General features: G+C 32.8%; 1 protein-coding gene across 1 annotated transcript in view; it reads right to left on the reverse strand.

Annotated features, from left to right (window-relative positions):
• CSMD3 (CUB and Sushi multiple domains 3) overlaps positions 1-13,337 on the reverse strand; it is a 1,149,842-nt gene that overhangs the window by 312,690 nt on the left and 823,815 nt on the right. The window contains 1 exon segment of the mRNA XM_034668518.1: positions 8,362-8,531. Coding sequence (XP_034524409.1) covers positions 8,362-8,531 — 170 coding nt within the window.

A 13,337-nucleotide genomic window follows, 5' to 3' on the forward strand; every position in this document is an offset into this window, starting at 1 on the left:
CAAGGTTAATTACATATATCAATTCCCACACACATCAAGCTAAGAAAGTTAGAATCCATATGGATAATTTTAAAATTCCAAGCTCAGTATACTTTAAGTACTCATATTATATAATTTTTGATCTTATTATAAAAATAATGCTTTTTTATGGCAGGCATTTAAAATTGAGAATATCTACAGAAAGATTGGTTTCCAAGGTTGGTTGGTTGTTTTTCTGCAGCTTGCTCAAGGGGGTCAAATCCCTGTTTTTCTAATAACATAATTAATATGAAATATACTTGCTTCTTTTGCAATTTCCATAATTTACCCATTTCCTTTAACTTAATCCTTTTTTTGGCCTGTAAAAAATAGTAAATGAGTACCAAATGTTTTTAGAAACTAATTAAACAAGACAAAAATATACAAAACAAAACTGATGAGCTCTCAAACATCCCCATGTAATTCTCATTCTTCTGAAGGGGTAACTTTTCATTATATTCTAATATGCTTTTCTTTTATCAGTGCATTATAGACATCTCTCCAGGTCAGTTGATACAGATTCTGCCTTTTGAGAGCTGTGCAATATTTCACACAGTGACACTACCACAACTATCATTCCCATATTAATAAATTAGCTATCATCCCCATATTAATAAATTCAAGCTTTTTGCTACTAAGAGCAATACTGAAATAAACACCTTTTAACATATACCTCACATTTTTTTCGTACTTGTATTTTCAGAAGAAAGTTTTCAATATATGGGATTTTTGAGCTAAAATGTTCATGTATCGCCATATTATTTCCAAAAAAAGTACACAGAAGTTAAGTGGAAGGTTTGCCAACATTGCATGTTACCATTCTTTTGCCCTTAAGGCATGAATTTTCAATGGAGTACTTATGCCCCACTCTCCCAAGGCAATGAAAATTGGTTCTTGCTTGTGATGAAGTCTTATATATATTACAATGATTAGTAGGACTACAAAGATCACTCTATCTGACCAATTTTATCCCATAATATTTAGTTTCATAGGGTTGGGGGCTCATTAGATGAATGATAATGAATAGAAAAAGCTGAGAAATGCTGCTCAAAGTTACTTATCTCCTGCCTGAAACTGTTTACTTCTAACCTGGTATTAGTGTAAAAATTATGTTGCTGTACTCCTAATCCCGTGAACTTGCCATAACACCAGTGTTCCCCAAATGAGGTATTCATCATGTTCATGTCATGTAAAAGAAAGCAGTTAGATGGTATGCAATGGAACTTTACATTATTATTATTATTATTATTATTATTATTATTATTATAACCTGCATGATAGACTTCTCTTGGGCTAAATTTTTGGGTTAAATTTGATAATCCACATAGGTATTTTTCTATAATTTATAAATGAAAATTCATGTACAGTTTTTATATATTTTTTCTTTTTTTCAAATTATGTTTAGCAGGTTTTAGTGTTCAATTTATGTTAACATAATAAAACAGATTGGGAAATTTTCACTGTATTTCTAATATTGGGATTATTCAAATAAAATATCAAGACTTTTTCGTTTATAGGCTTAAGATTTTCTCAACTCAAGAAACTATCTTTGAGTTTTTGTTTATTCAATTATTCCTTGTCTATATGATCCTTCTATTTTCCACCTAGAATGCCTATTATTTGTATGATAAGTCTCCAAAACTGTATTGTGATTCTCCTGTGCTTTCTCTTCGCATCTATCTTTCCCTCAGTATTGTAAACAATCTTTCACTGAATCTTCCAAATGAGCAATTAGATTTTCAGCAGTGACTAATCTCTTTTTAGGGCTTCTACTAAAATCTTAAATTTTAGGGACGCCTGGGTGGTTTAGTCCATTAGGCACCAAATTACTTTGGAAGTGGACATGGATGCAAGCATGTAAATAAGAAAATAAAATGAGCAAAATGTACATTTTATTTAGAAGTAAATTTTCAGGGGTACCTGGGTGGCTCAGTCTCCCTTTGGCTCAGGTCATGATCTTGGGGTCCTGGGTTCAAGCCCAGGATCAGGCTCCTTGCTCAGCGGGGAGTCTGTTTCTCCCTTTCCCTCTACCCCTCCCCCCCACCAAGCTATTTCTCACTCTCAAATAGATGAATTAAATCTTAAAAAAAAAAGTAAATTCACAATACAGAGTGATTATATTGGGTCCTACCCATAGATCTTTTATTTGAGATCATTACTTTTCATATTTGAGTTCTGATTAAAGTCAGGATAGTTAAGTATGCTTTTATTGGGCCTATTTTCTTTTTCTTTTTTTATAAGTTCATTATTATTATTTTCAGCATATGTGTTAATACCTATTTTTCAAAAATTTTACAAATCTAAAAAAGAATAAGATAACTGTATAATATATTTTTTGTGTTGGACGGGAGTGGATTCTGGTGTTTCCCGTAGAAATATTCTCAGTTACTTAACACCTAATTCAGATAATGAAGACTCACTTTAATGTCAAATTTAGAATTTCAAGTTGATTTAAGAATTAATATCATGAAAGGCACTGAGGGCTTTTGTAACATTAATGAAACTCCTTGATGAGGCTCTAATTTGTCAAATGGTTGCCATTAACCTGGTAGTCTTATAATAGAACAGACTAGAACTCAATGTTGTCATGTTTCAGTTATCAAACCTTTTATAATGGATCAGGGCCTGAAATTAGTTTCAGTGTACAGACCCTCCTAGATTTGGAAGGTCAAACCCTACTATAATGTAGTGTTTGTTAACACTCAAAACTGTGTTTTTGTTATAATAAATGCATGATTAGAAGGCATATTCTCAGTCATTCCTCTAATGAGTTAGCAAGTCAGATGTTATCTGAACCTAAGAGCAGAAAGTACATAGAAAATAAAATCAAAAGAGAGAAATCTCACACGTACATATGTATAATCATACAAACCTGCAAATTATTCCCGCTCATGGATATTAGAATTTTCCTTTTGGCTGCTTACTTTATAGGTTGATTTGGAATTGTAAATAAAGTTTTTCTAATAAGGTGAGTGAGATGTCAAAGTTTGAAAAAAAAATAAAAAAGAATAATTTTACAATGGTTAATCATAAAGGACAATGTTCCAAACCTTATGCTCTCTCCAAAATAAAATGAAACAGAGCAGAGAACTTTTGTTCATATTAAAATATTTATGTCTTTGAAATAGCCATATAATGTGTACTCAATTATAAGAGCTAATATATTTTAGTAAAGGAGTTTGGGACACAACGAAGAGTGAGCTTTTCAAGATGTTTAGTTTTGTGATTATATAACAGAGTTGAAGTTCCAATTCTACGGTTAAAGCTGTATGGCCTGTCTAAATCATTTCACTTCTGTTAACCTCAGTATGGGAAAGAATGAAGGGTTTTATGAGGCCTAATACAGCACTCTCAACAAATAAATATTTAGAGAGTGCTTTTGGAGGAAGAGATAACAAAGGATTACCAGTGAACAGACAAAGTTGGTAGATGTGCATGGTGGGCGTATGAGAGTTCTGGTGTGCTAGACAGCCAGCTCTCAAACAAATAGAATTGGTGAATGTATATACCCATACTTACATTAAAAAAAATAACTTCTATTAATATAAAGAGAGGTTGACAAACTTTTTCTAAAAAAGAATTGAAGATATTTTAGTCTCTTTGGGGGATAATATCTCTGTCATAACTACTCAATACTGTCATTGTAGCACAAAAACAAGGACCGATGATACGTAAATGAATGAACATGGTTCTCTCCCAGGAAAATTTTATTTATCGAGATGGATTTCAAGACTAATTTGGCCAATAGACTGTTTGGGAATCCCTGACAGAAGGGATGTGTACCATGCAACTTACAAACAGCAAAAACAAACCAACAAAAAACAATATTCATTGCTGCAAATTCCACCGAGCTAATTGATTCTTTCAGTGTTTTGGGGGTTTCTATTTGCCAATTTTTTTTACTTGCAACTTATAATTGCAACTGACAAGAAAGAATGATTCCTAACTGAATACTGCTTGATTTTTTTTTTTATGTTAACAAGATCAAAGTAAAGCAATGGAAAAACAATGTTATATCAGAAAATCATATTTTTAAATGACAGGAGCAACTTCTTGGCTAAATTGAATAACAGTTTTTAATTCTAGAAAATATGTACTGTCAAAATTTTGGTGTTATTCACAACAGAATGGTTACAGACACAACCCATTCCTAAATTTAAGTATAGACGATGAGAAAAGCAATAGATGAAGTCAAGATCTGTAGTGTTTGTCATTTTCTGCAGTGTAACTACTCCCAGTATTGCTAATACCAAGCTATCAGTGTGACATCTCTGTATGCAGAGTTGGGAAATGATGGACACCCTGCATAGTATTTCCACCATAGAGATATAATATACATAGCTCACCTAAAAAACACACATAATAAAAGTAGTAAAATAATTAGGAAATGAAAAGTTGTATTTGTTATCTTTGTTTTTAATATAACTTAATTGTAATATAATTGTAACCTAATTTAATTTAATTTTTAGTAATGGCTATGTTTAACAACCAGTTGGCAAAATTACTGAAAATTTAGAAACAAGTTCTCACGAGTAGTATTTCCAAAGACTAGCACATGGGTTAGGAAATAAGCTTGAAAATAATTCATCTTGAAAAACAACAACATTTTAATAACTTTCCTACCATACTGCTAAAAGAATGTTATTAGTGTTATTAATCAAGTCCTTCAACCATCTAGTTTCTATACATATGACAATTTTCTTAACCCTTTCTTTCAGACTCTCAAAACCAATATTAAGTTATTTTACTGACTCTTTTCCATAATCAACCATTCTGTCTACATTTTGCATAAGACATAAGTCTTTACACAATACTGAGTGTGGTAAAAAGATTGCCTTGAATTTTGTCCTGGCTACATTCCCTTATCTAAGCATAGTGCTGTCTTTTTCTGAAAATAAAAACAAACACTACAACAAAAAAACAGAGATAGTATTTCTGATTGCTATTCAGCTTTTGTCTTATCAGGCTGACAATGGCAACGACTCACTGCTGATTGTTTAGAGTATGCATATAATAAACACCTCCTATAAATGTTAATTGAAAGAATTAATTATATTACATATTTTGAATGAGTTTGAAAAGTTCAGTATTCTTGCCCACTGAATTCCCAAAGCTGGTGTTTATCAGATAATCTGGAGAGCTTTATAAAAACCCACAATTCCAGGTACAGACCAACTAAAACAGTTCCCCAGATCTACTAAATCAGAAAAATCTGGTAGTGGTGCCAGGAATAAACTACCTAGAGGAGTCATATGATCAGCTATATTTGATATAAACTCTATTAGTATGGTTGTATATAAGTAAAGTAATCTATGGAAAGAAGAGGGAAGGAGAAAGAGTAGGTGGATGACTAAGTGGTCATCAGTGGTGAGCTCTTAGGAAAGTGTGTGTGTGTGTGTGTGCGCATGCGTGTGTAGCTATAGATAAAGTCGGTACACACACATGGTTTTATTGTTGTTGCTGTTTTAGTCAGGTTCCAATACAGTGACATTATATAGTAAATGCAGCCAAAAAAAAAACAAAAAAACAAACAAACAAAAAAAACGAAAACCTTTTCTAAACCTTACGTAGAGATTATAAAACAATGTTATTCCAAACAACCCAGCTAATCCTACCATGTAAAGAGAAGCAATGCTTTTAAATTCTCTCAGTCAAGGGGTAGAGGGTTCTATAATGGGCTATTTGTTTTACTAATTTCTTTTTTTTTTAAGATTTTATTTATTTATTTGAGAGATGGAGCTAGAGAGTAGAAGAAGGAGGAGCAGCAGAGGGAGGGGGCGCAGGGAGCTCGACTCCGGCTCTATCCCAGGGTCCTGGGATCATGACCTGAGAGGAAGGCAGCCGCTTGACCGACTGAGCCACCCAGATGCTCCAGTTCTACTAATTTCTTCTCATTTTCTAGTCTGAATGGAGAAAGAGCTGACTGCGCGAGGTGTAATGTTGGAAAGTGCTAGGCTGGGGATGCGCTGTCATGGACTGGTTCACAGTGAGGGAAATCACCCTGCATCATGAGAGGACGCTGGGCTCCTTAGTCTTTGGAAATTAACCATCTGTCCTTTGGAAGGCACATCTGTCTCTTGTGACTAACTGTGCCTGTGTCAGTAGGTATTTTTGAACTAGTTGTCCATGGGATTAATGGAAGGAATAAGACAACATATAAGCATTTACATCTTAAACTGGTGGAGAGACCATGAAGATGACAGAGTTGGAGGTTAAAGCCCATCCCCAACTGTCTCTATACAGTGGCTTGCTGAAGTTACTTTGAAATAATAATTCAGAATAAACCCCAGGCAAGATTATCAGTAGGGGGTGTTTCTATTGTAATATTTAGTATATAATCTTTTCAACTTGGGGAAACATATCTTTATTCTAGGAAAGTTACAAAAGTCTTTAAAAATTGCTGGGGATATAAATTTTCATCCTTATGCTCATGAAAGAAAAATCCTTATTTATTTAAAAATCATTATTTAAAGGGCCTTGAATTGAATTTTTTTGCCTTCCTTTGTCTCTCTTCCTTTGTCTCTCACCATCACATGCACTCACAATGCCACTTTTTACTGAGGTCTCAACCATCCTCAGGTCACCAGTGCATGTTACCTTACTCTAAGGAAGCAGCAGATTATACAGAAATCACTCTGAGGAACATATTAGGGCTATTCTTTTTACAGACATCACCTGTTATCCGAAATGAATTTTAAATTAATAGACATCATTCAGTATGGAAAAGTAATGGACACTTTTTCAAGCATCACAGAGAGTAAAGAAATTTTTTAGGAAGAATGGTGGTAGGCCTGGGGAAGCACTTAAGTGTTAACTTATAGCCATATGTTTATTATTGTTGCTTGTGCCATACAGGTTAGTGGCTAGCCTTATACTTCTGATCTATGTCTTGATATATTTTTCCCCATACGGGCCTGAGAAAAAAAATAATCACTGCCTCACTTCTAGGTTTAGGCATCCCCATTAATCTCAGTGCTGACTCTAATTCAGCAAATAAAACTTATGTTAACAAGAAAATCCAAACAATGAACTGGAGGTTGAAAAGATTATAAAGTCAATTTCTGTTGCCTATTGGGGAAAAGTGCAAAAACAGGAATGGCACTAAATTAATAGTAAAATTGTATACATCTAGGGAAATTCTCCACATCTATACAAATCTTACAAGCACATAGTACTGTCTGTGTTAGAGAACCATCAATTATCATCCAAATTATATTCTTTTTTAAGAGAAAAAAATAACCAACACTTTCAACACTATTGCTAAGCAAGGATCCCCTACCCCTGCCAACTTGAGATGTCACAATTTTTTTTTAAGATTTGTGAAAACTGAATTATGTTGAATTTTTTACCAGATAAGGAAAACTTGACAATTAGGAAAAATTTATGCAATTATTTTAAAAATATTTAAATGTGATTTTTATAGAAGTATTTATTTTTATTCCACTTCCTCATATAAATTATATTTACTAAAACACTTTGTAAAATATGAATCAGCAAGTAGGGGAATATTTATTTGTCTAAAATTGTATCTTTTAAAAAAGTAGGGCTCTTGCCTACTTCAACTTTTTAGAATAAATTGATAAATTTTACACTAAATATTTATTATTATTTTAAAAGATTTATTTATTTATTTATTTATTTATTTATTTTAGAGTGAGAGAACATCAGTGGGAGGGGTAGACGGAGAAGGAGAAAGAATCTCAAACAGACTCCATGCTAAGCGTGATGCCAAATGTGGGGTTGGATCTCAGGACTCTGAGATCACCACCTGAGCCAAAACCAAGAGTCAGAAGCTTAACCAACTGTGCCACTCAGGCACCCCACTAAATGTTTATTATTAACAAAATACGTTTTTCTTAAGTAATTTATAGATATGAAGTCATTAGTTTTATGTATTTATAAAATATAAATATTTTTAGTCATAAATGCAAAAAAAATCCATGTATTAACAGAGATAACCAAGTTACTTTATATCAAAACAAAAATAAATCATCACTATATTTCTTAAAGAAATGACCATTCCTGTGTTATGTTTTATACATATGATCTATTGAATATAAGGTATTTGACATGAAAATGTTCTTATTTTTGGTGTTATTGAAACATTAAAATTTATGTATCATAAAATAAAAATATCTGTATTATAAATAAACATTGGAAACAAAACATTTATCTCAATGAAAATGATAATAGGAAAATGGGAAATAATGTATAATTGAAATCTATGAATGGCAGAATCAACTTATGGTTGATTGTACATATATATGTGCATATATATATGTATTAATATATACTTAATGACTAAAAAATGATCAAAATAAAAGTATTTCTGAGTTTACCTACCTTAAGAACATCTCCTTGTGCTAAATGAAATGTTCTGGCTGAAATATTGATTCCCTTTCCTGCTTGAACCTGAATACTATAAATGCATTCATGGTTGTTTTCATAGTTGAGTGGATAATTTGGAGAAAGCAAAATTCCTTCATTATTTGTTGCAGAGGCACCACATTCAGCTGTAGGTAAGACAGAATATTGAAGCACAGTTTAATAGACAGCATTATCATTTTTAAGTAATGTAATTTATGGAAGTGTTAATGCATTCTATTTTAATTAGAGCCTAACAGGAAAATAAGGTACAAAATGGCTGTGTGTTGTAGATGATTCATTCCCTATCAAATAATATATGGGAAGAAGGAACAACTGCCCATGGACAGGACATTTGTACATAAGTGGAAATACACAATAGTTTCAGTATTTCCCTCCTACCCCCAGGGTGAAAAGATAGCATGGAAAAGGATGAGAGCAAAATATTTTCAGGACATATTCTAAGTTTGGAGATTTCTGGTTAACTGATTACCTTTAAATTTACAATTTATTTCTTTTAAAATATAAAAAAAAGGTAGAGTGATCAATTCTATTTTAGAATGATTCTTATTTGATCTTTTTATTTTTACCTTTTTTTGAATGTGACCCCTTTCCTCCCAATAGTCAGCATTCCCCTGACCCAAGAACTTCAGGAACAAAAAGGGAAATAAATACTACATTGCCTTTGAAAATTGATACAATGGGTAAAATCCATTAAATAATAATTGTAACAAATGGGGCACTTTTGGAAAATGGATCACCTTTCCCAGTTTAAAAAATAAAATAAAATAAATTCTCATAATCAGTAAATGGAGCTGAATTCTCATAATCAGTAAATGGTTCTGTTAACTCGCTTGGATTAACTTTGCATAATTTGAGGACATGTCTAACTACTTAAATTGGGAATTTCTCAATTTTCTTCAAATTTAACTTATTACTTGAAAAACCTTGAAGCAATATTACAAATCAAACAAGTCCTTGTAAGTTCCCATATTTCTTCTGTCTCAGAAATTCAATGAACTCAGTTTTCTATCAGATCTAATAACTTGCTTCATATTACCATACCACAGGCCAGGGAGAGTTGTATTTTTCAAAGGCTTAACTTATCAAGAAAATAAAGCAAGTCATTATGTTCCAGAAAAAAGATTTTTAAAATAATGATTCATGAGAATAATCTTAGGAAGTATGTAACAAGGTAAAATATAGTGAATTGCTTTAACTTTTAAATACAATGTTTAATGCTTAAACATTAACTAAGGCAAAAGAAGAAAGCCTAATGAGAAAATGAAGATGATCAAAATGAAGCAGTCAGTATAACAACAACATAGTGTGAAATAATAATAAAAACCAACGATGTGTTGCTAACAATAAGCCAGTCACATGAAGAATTGCCATACAATGGAGCTCCTTCAAGTTCCTTTTAAAGTAAAGAGAAAAAAAAAACTCAAAAACTCCCAATATTGATTTAAGTTGTTTTCATTTTTATGTAACTTAAGTGTGTTCAAACATAAAATAAGTTCTTGTGCTTATAGCTGTACACAATTATAATACCAAAACATGTTTTAAAACATAGGAATAAAACTAAAAAAACAGTAAAATTTAAAATAGCAACATGTATCTAATGTGGCAATAAGATTTCATTTTCCTGAAATTAAATTGCCCTTGGCAATGTGGATAAGGAGCCAGCTGCTAGCATACAGGCTTTTGGAGTTTGCTATGCCTTTAAATACACTATGGTGTAGAATGATTCAATTCTCCCTCAACTTACCCCTCTATAAACTGCTGAGAAACTTTCATCTACATGGTACAGTACGATGCCGCGCGTCTTTCACTTAGTGCAAAAAAAAAAAAATATATATATATATATATATATATATATATTTTAAATCTGTCTCTTTTCCTTCTTACTAGCTTATTAGAATCGAGGTATACTTCCGGGGAATAAAGACAAATGTATCAGACCACACCGATGATGCAGAATACACATGCATTTTTATCAGTTAGATTATTTATTAGAGAATACACACAGTTTTAACTGTTACAGAATCATGGAGTTCTGAGGATACATCCTTGGGTGCCAGCTTGCAAAACACCGATACACCGATTAGGAGCTCAGGTTTTAAAAATGCAGAGATTTAGTTTTCAAAATTAAGAGATTTAGTTTACAAAATTAAGTTCTATCTATACGGATTGAGCAAGTTGCATATTCTCTCTAAGCCTCAATACTGTCATTACTACTATGAAAATAATAATACCTTCTCAGAAGGATGTTTTGTTTGTTAAGTGTGAGCTGATAATACAGGTAGAGCATTTCTCACAGCGCTGGCATACAATAAATTAAAGCTATCATTATAAATATTTAAGTGTGAATACTAATAGTAGCATTATGTGCCATATACAGAAAAAGAGTTTTAGGATACTTACAATGTCCCCAAATTGACTATCCCATGTAGAAAGACATATTTGTATGTAAAAAGGCCAGAGGACTCTTCATAATTTTGGAAAATCACTTATAATATTAAAATCATTTTAACAACTTGAATAAACTGAACAAAACAAAAAAACTGCCCCCCAAAAAACAATGCACTAAGTTATTTCATCACCCTTGAAAATATACTAGTAATTTATTGTTAAGTTCTCAACATTCGAATAGATAGTAAGTGCCTTCTGCCTTAAATATTGTTGGGTCTATATTGTATAATTTAATGGAGATCTGCTTTTATATGAAAAATAACCTGCTTCTATTATATTTTAGTATTTCAGTTGGTTTAAATGGCTATAAATGATTTTCTGGTTGTCAAAATAAAATGAGGACTTAATCCAGAATGGAAGAATTAAGGAAGAAAAATTGGATTAAGTTAGTACCTTTTGCATTTAATCATGACCATTGCATTTGCTCAGAGCAAAATGAAAGCACACTTGCCCTTGTTGAAGATATACTGAGCATTTCAAGGAACCAATAAAGCATTAAATCAAGCATGGGGCCCATCTTAGCATGATGCCCCGTGTAACTACGTGGTCTTCACACCCATGATGAAAATTCTGCATTTTTTTTCCTCACGACAACTCTGCAAGGTAAAACTTACTTTCCCTAATTTTATAGATGAAGACTCCAAAGTGAGCTTTCTTCCTAAAATCTAACAGTTTGTATCAGAGGGATTTACACCAGGATTTACATCTGCCATTGCCCATAGGAATAAAATTATAAATATATAATTTCTCTTTCAGATCAAAATTCTTCTTTCGTATGACAGAAGGCACTGTTAATAATTACCCCCACACAACAGGTGCAGATTGAGACTATCCTAGATAAACTGGTATGCAGGGTCACTTTTTTTTTGATTCTTTAACAGTTGCATACAATATTCCATTAAAAACTAAGAGGATTATTTTTTGTGGGCTGGTGTGTGTCCTGGAGATCAGAACATATTCACCCCACTTATGAATTATTAGAAATAATTATTAATGTTCAGAATGATTGTCACATTGCAAGAGAAGATCTTGAAATGTAAAAAATGAGAATCACTTCAAATGTTCCATGTACATATACAGGAAAGTGAATGAATCTATTTTTTTTCAATAAGAGTCTTAATAAAGTAAAGGATAAAGAGGAATGAGTTAAGGAAGAACTCATTTCACCTCAATACTAAACTCCAGGAGCTAGGTGATTAATAAAAAAAAATATTTTTACATGTAATCTCATCTTTGATTTTGCCTTTGAATTTCAAATATACCCCAAACTGACTTATAAGTACCCAATGTAGGACCAACATTTGCCCTATACAGGCTTTCTTCCTGTACTTCAGCTATATCACTCTTCTTTGCCAGCTGGAATCGAGTGGGATCTAATGTTGAAATTAACAACCAACTCTGCACAGTTTGACCATATGCCCGAATCTAGCAATGAACCCGTTTCTATCTCTGTTGTGTAATAACCTGACATGATGATATTTTTCAAATGCAGATCCTATCTTGTACTCTGTGTCTCAAATATACTCACCATCAGCAAGTCAAAGTCCACAGAATGTCACGCAAGGACATTTATCCTGTGAATCCAGTCTTCCTCTCTAGCTATGACCCACTTCTCTTTTCCATGGACCTTGCAGTTCAGCTCTCCTGAACTACTGGCCCTTTGCCCTGTTGTCATAGTCAGCCTTTATAGGTGCTGCTGTTTTCTCCACATGTAAGCATCACCTCTAGTTCTAGTGGATATGATTTCAGGGCCCAAACAAAGAAGCAAATGACTTGCTATGGAATTATACTGCTACGGTTCTTGCCAGCATCACGTGGCTGTGATGGCGTATAAAATAAATGAAATAATATCACACTGAAGAATCAGGGGTAATTCTCACAAATAATAGTCGTGGCTGTAATGTTCATGAATGTCCAGAAAAAATACCGTAACCACATTTTCATTGTATATGGCATGACTACCACAGCAAGTTTTCACAAAACATACTAAAAATGAGAAGATATTGAAGTTTTGGCAAATTATGATTGAACATTCTTAAGATAAGTTAAAATCACCTGAGGGAAAAAAAACTAGCAGCAGAACAGCTAGCCCTAAGAGAGAAGAAAGATGGTTAGTTCTTCTGGCAAGACAAGTTTATATAAAGAAACATCAAGTACACGGGAAAGAGCAGTTTGAGTAAAGGAAGTCCTAGAAATCCAAGCGAGTTGAAAAACTGTCATCATTGCCCAGCCATAGTGACATTTACAAAGAGTATGCAGTTGTCACTGAATAAACACGAATCTGTGACTCACGACATCAGAGAGATGCCACGGTCTTCAGGCAGGTGCTGTAACAAATGGCATATACGATGTAACATATATAGGAGAAACATTTATCTTAATAAAAATAAAGCTACAGGGTCATTTTAATATAAACAATATTTTTGCTTAACCACATACCTTGGTAGAGAATGCATACTAAGATATTTAAAGTGGCTAGAGGC

This window comes from Ailuropoda melanoleuca, chromosome 9 (genome assembly GCF_002007445.2).
Source record: "Ailuropoda melanoleuca isolate Jingjing chromosome 9, ASM200744v2, whole genome shotgun sequence".
Lineage (NCBI taxonomy): Eukaryota > Metazoa > Chordata > Mammalia > Carnivora > Ursidae > Ailuropoda > Ailuropoda melanoleuca.